This window comes from Theobroma umbraticum, unplaced genomic scaffold, assembly GCF_002168275.2.
Source record: "Theobroma umbraticum cultivar Fairchild unplaced genomic scaffold, ASM216827v3 scaffold_1682.0, whole genome shotgun sequence".
In the NCBI taxonomy this organism is placed as follows: domain Eukaryota; kingdom Viridiplantae; phylum Streptophyta; class Magnoliopsida; order Malvales; family Malvaceae; genus Theobroma; species Theobroma umbraticum.
Window position 1 is genome coordinate 545330 of NW_018397290.1, and position 2588 is coordinate 547917.

General features: G+C 35.4%; 1 protein-coding gene across 1 annotated transcript; it reads right to left on the bottom strand.

Annotated features, from left to right (window-relative positions):
- Positions 1-1562: 1562 nt before the first annotated feature.
- Positions 1563-2480, bottom strand: LOC110428671 (putative E3 ubiquitin-protein ligase LUL4). Its single transcript, XM_021444568.2, has 3 exons — positions 2345-2480; positions 2152-2245; positions 1563-2041 (listed from the first exon to the last, which is right to left on the bottom strand). The coding sequence occupies exons 1-3, from the start codon at positions 2478-2480 to the stop codon at positions 1873-1875; spliced, it is 399 nt and encodes a 132-aa protein (XP_021300243.2). The 3' UTR covers positions 1563-1872.
- Between the last annotated feature and the right edge of the window lie 108 nt (positions 2481-2588).

The following is a 2588-nucleotide window of genomic DNA, read 5'->3' on the forward strand; positions in this document are numbered from 1 at the left end:
AACATTTTTCTAAGAATATATTTGCAACAACTACCAGTGTTAAACTTGAGGATTTCTTCATTAAATTAACTTAAATGAGATCAGTAGATCAGTATTTGTTCATTAACTTGAGGATATAATCGAGCTGGCACACAGGCCGGTCATGGAACAACCTGGTGAACTGCCTGCCCATTTATTTCCCATTGTGAGAGTTTGATTTGCGCTTTACTTGCCATGAATAATCGGTTGCCTACCTTCCTATCAACTATACCTAGGGTATCTAGACGCTAGTAAAAGTAATATGCAACACATATAATTATTGGAGTCCACAGCCGGTTGTATATCAAGTAACTCTGAAACCTGAACCTGAATTCAAGGTTCATGTGTTGAAAATGCTAATTCAGTAACGACTAGGTATTTATGGCCAATCTAAATCTTGCATTGCATGTTGTAAACAAAGCATGTGATGAGTTGGACAATTATTAGGCTAGCAAGGTACCGCTATGCATCATGACAAAAAGAAGTTTTTGCATATCATGTGCAGTTGATTTTGTTGGCTGGCAGGCTTCAAAAGATATGCCCCTTGGTTTTTTTGTAGGGGGCACTTTGCCACATACACACTCCTAATGTTCATGGTTATACTGCTACTACTTGGTGTACAAAGAGTTGCAAAATGTCTTTTAACTTATTTTGAAAGCGTCAAGCGACGCAGGTTGTTCTGTGCCTTGATGGTGATCAATATATATACTGCGAGTTGGGGGTATGAAACCCTAAGGGAAGCAGCAGATTAAGACAGTAATCTATAATAACAAAACATGCTTGGCTAGGTATTTCTAAAATATAATTAAAAAACCAGAGAGAATTCCCCATGCCACTGGGAGAAGTAGTATCAGTCAAATACTTGATGCTTTCTTTTTAATTAATCTGTGTTACATAAATGTAGGTGGGTCAAATTAAATTATGCAGTTGAGAGCGTATGAAAGGTTGCAGTAATGGTGGTTCATTGCAAATTATGGAACGTAATGAGAAGAGAATTGGGGCATGCATGATACAGTAGCGACAGCTTGACATCTCAACGTCACAAGAGAAACAAACCATGTGCTTTTTTCGCAACATTTTTGAACCAATAATGAGAGGCACTTGCATGATTGACGTTCGCAAGGCTACAATTTTCTAATGGATGAGACAGCTGGGAAGGAGGTGTTGTCAATTCTATCGCGATATTTTTCTTTTTCAAGGTAATGCCAATTCTATATGTTACTCGTGCCATTGCCGGTACTAGATTGATGTATGAAATTGGTAATTAAAAGATTAACAATTAATATTTCTCGTAATTATTCTAGCTAGGAAGATCGATGTACAAAGCTAACAAGACAACATTATCTTAATCAATTCAAACTTGCCTCATTACATTATTATTATCATTATTACAAAATATAGTAATTTTATCAACATAATAATAAGGATTCTTTATTAATTTTGCACAATCTATATATATAATACATTATATACATATAAAGATAAATATATATCTTACTCTTTTTCAAAAAATATTTTTCTGATAATGTTGACCAAAGGTTAGATTGTTATGATAATAATGAAGGAAAAATTAACCAAATTAATAAAAAATTCTAAAAATAACACATCCACAGTAGCATTGAGACCTAACTAGCTAGCTAGTTGCTTCGGATTTCGTCATTGAGGAAATTGTTACTGCTGGTAGTATGTGTGTGTGCACATATATATCTAACAATTAAATAGATAGATAGATAAAATAATTACAAAGATAAAGACTCACTGATATTAGCAACCCATTTCTTTTTATTAATTAAACTTCCACAATACGATGGGGAGTTAATTAATAAGTGTGTTGCACTTCATTGATTTAAAAATTTAATTAGAGTTGATTAAGAATGCAGACGGTCCTCCATCAGAAGCAAGAACTCGTTCACTTGGCTGGTATGCTACAACATCCAGTATGGGAGCCCGACAGATTGGACATTTTCCTCCACTCCATTGCAATTCATGCGCACATTTCAGACAGGTGCACATGTGCCCGCATCTGAAAATAAAATCCATGTCGCACTACTCACTTTTGTATCTTCTGCTTTCCTCAAATACTAATAAATTAATACTAGCTAATACTAGTATTGCTACTACATGCTTACTTACCTGTACAAAAGTGAGTCAACCTGCACTTCATAGCAAATACAGCAACTGCGTTTCCATGGTGCCCTATCTGCTGAATTCTTCCCCTCCCCTCCATCTGTGTTAATCATTTCATGGACAGTACTCATCGCAATTAGATTACAAAGACTTCAACATTATTCTCTAGCTTTATAAACAATTAATTTTCAAGTCTCACCCGAACGAACTTCCCGATTAAACCATTGTTGCAATTTCATCTGCATGTCCATGCAGCTCATAATTGATCTTCTTAGCTCAGCCATCTCCTGGTGAAGTTGCTCCATGTGCCCTCTTAAATCACAGATGAGTTCCATTTCCTGTAATTGATAGCATTGTGAAAACCAATCAGTGACTGACCGAAATTCTGAAAATATTGAACTGATTAACATGCGTATAAATCAAGAGATGTCAAATTGAACTCA

Bases quoted from the DNA above. Each gene is read 5' to 3' on its own strand.
- LOC110428671 (XM_021444568.2), bottom strand. From the start codon at position 2,480: ATGGAACTCATCTGTGATTTAAGAGGGCACATGGAGCAACTTCACCAG. The intron at 2,246-2,344 runs GTGAGACTTGAA...TGATTAACACAG, and splicing joins TAATCGGGAAGTTCGTTCGG to ATGGAGGGGAGGGGAAGAAT. The intron at 2,042-2,151 runs GTAAGTAAGCAT...TTTTATTTTCAG, and splicing joins GTTGACTCACTTTTGTACAG to ATGCGGGCACATGTGCACCT.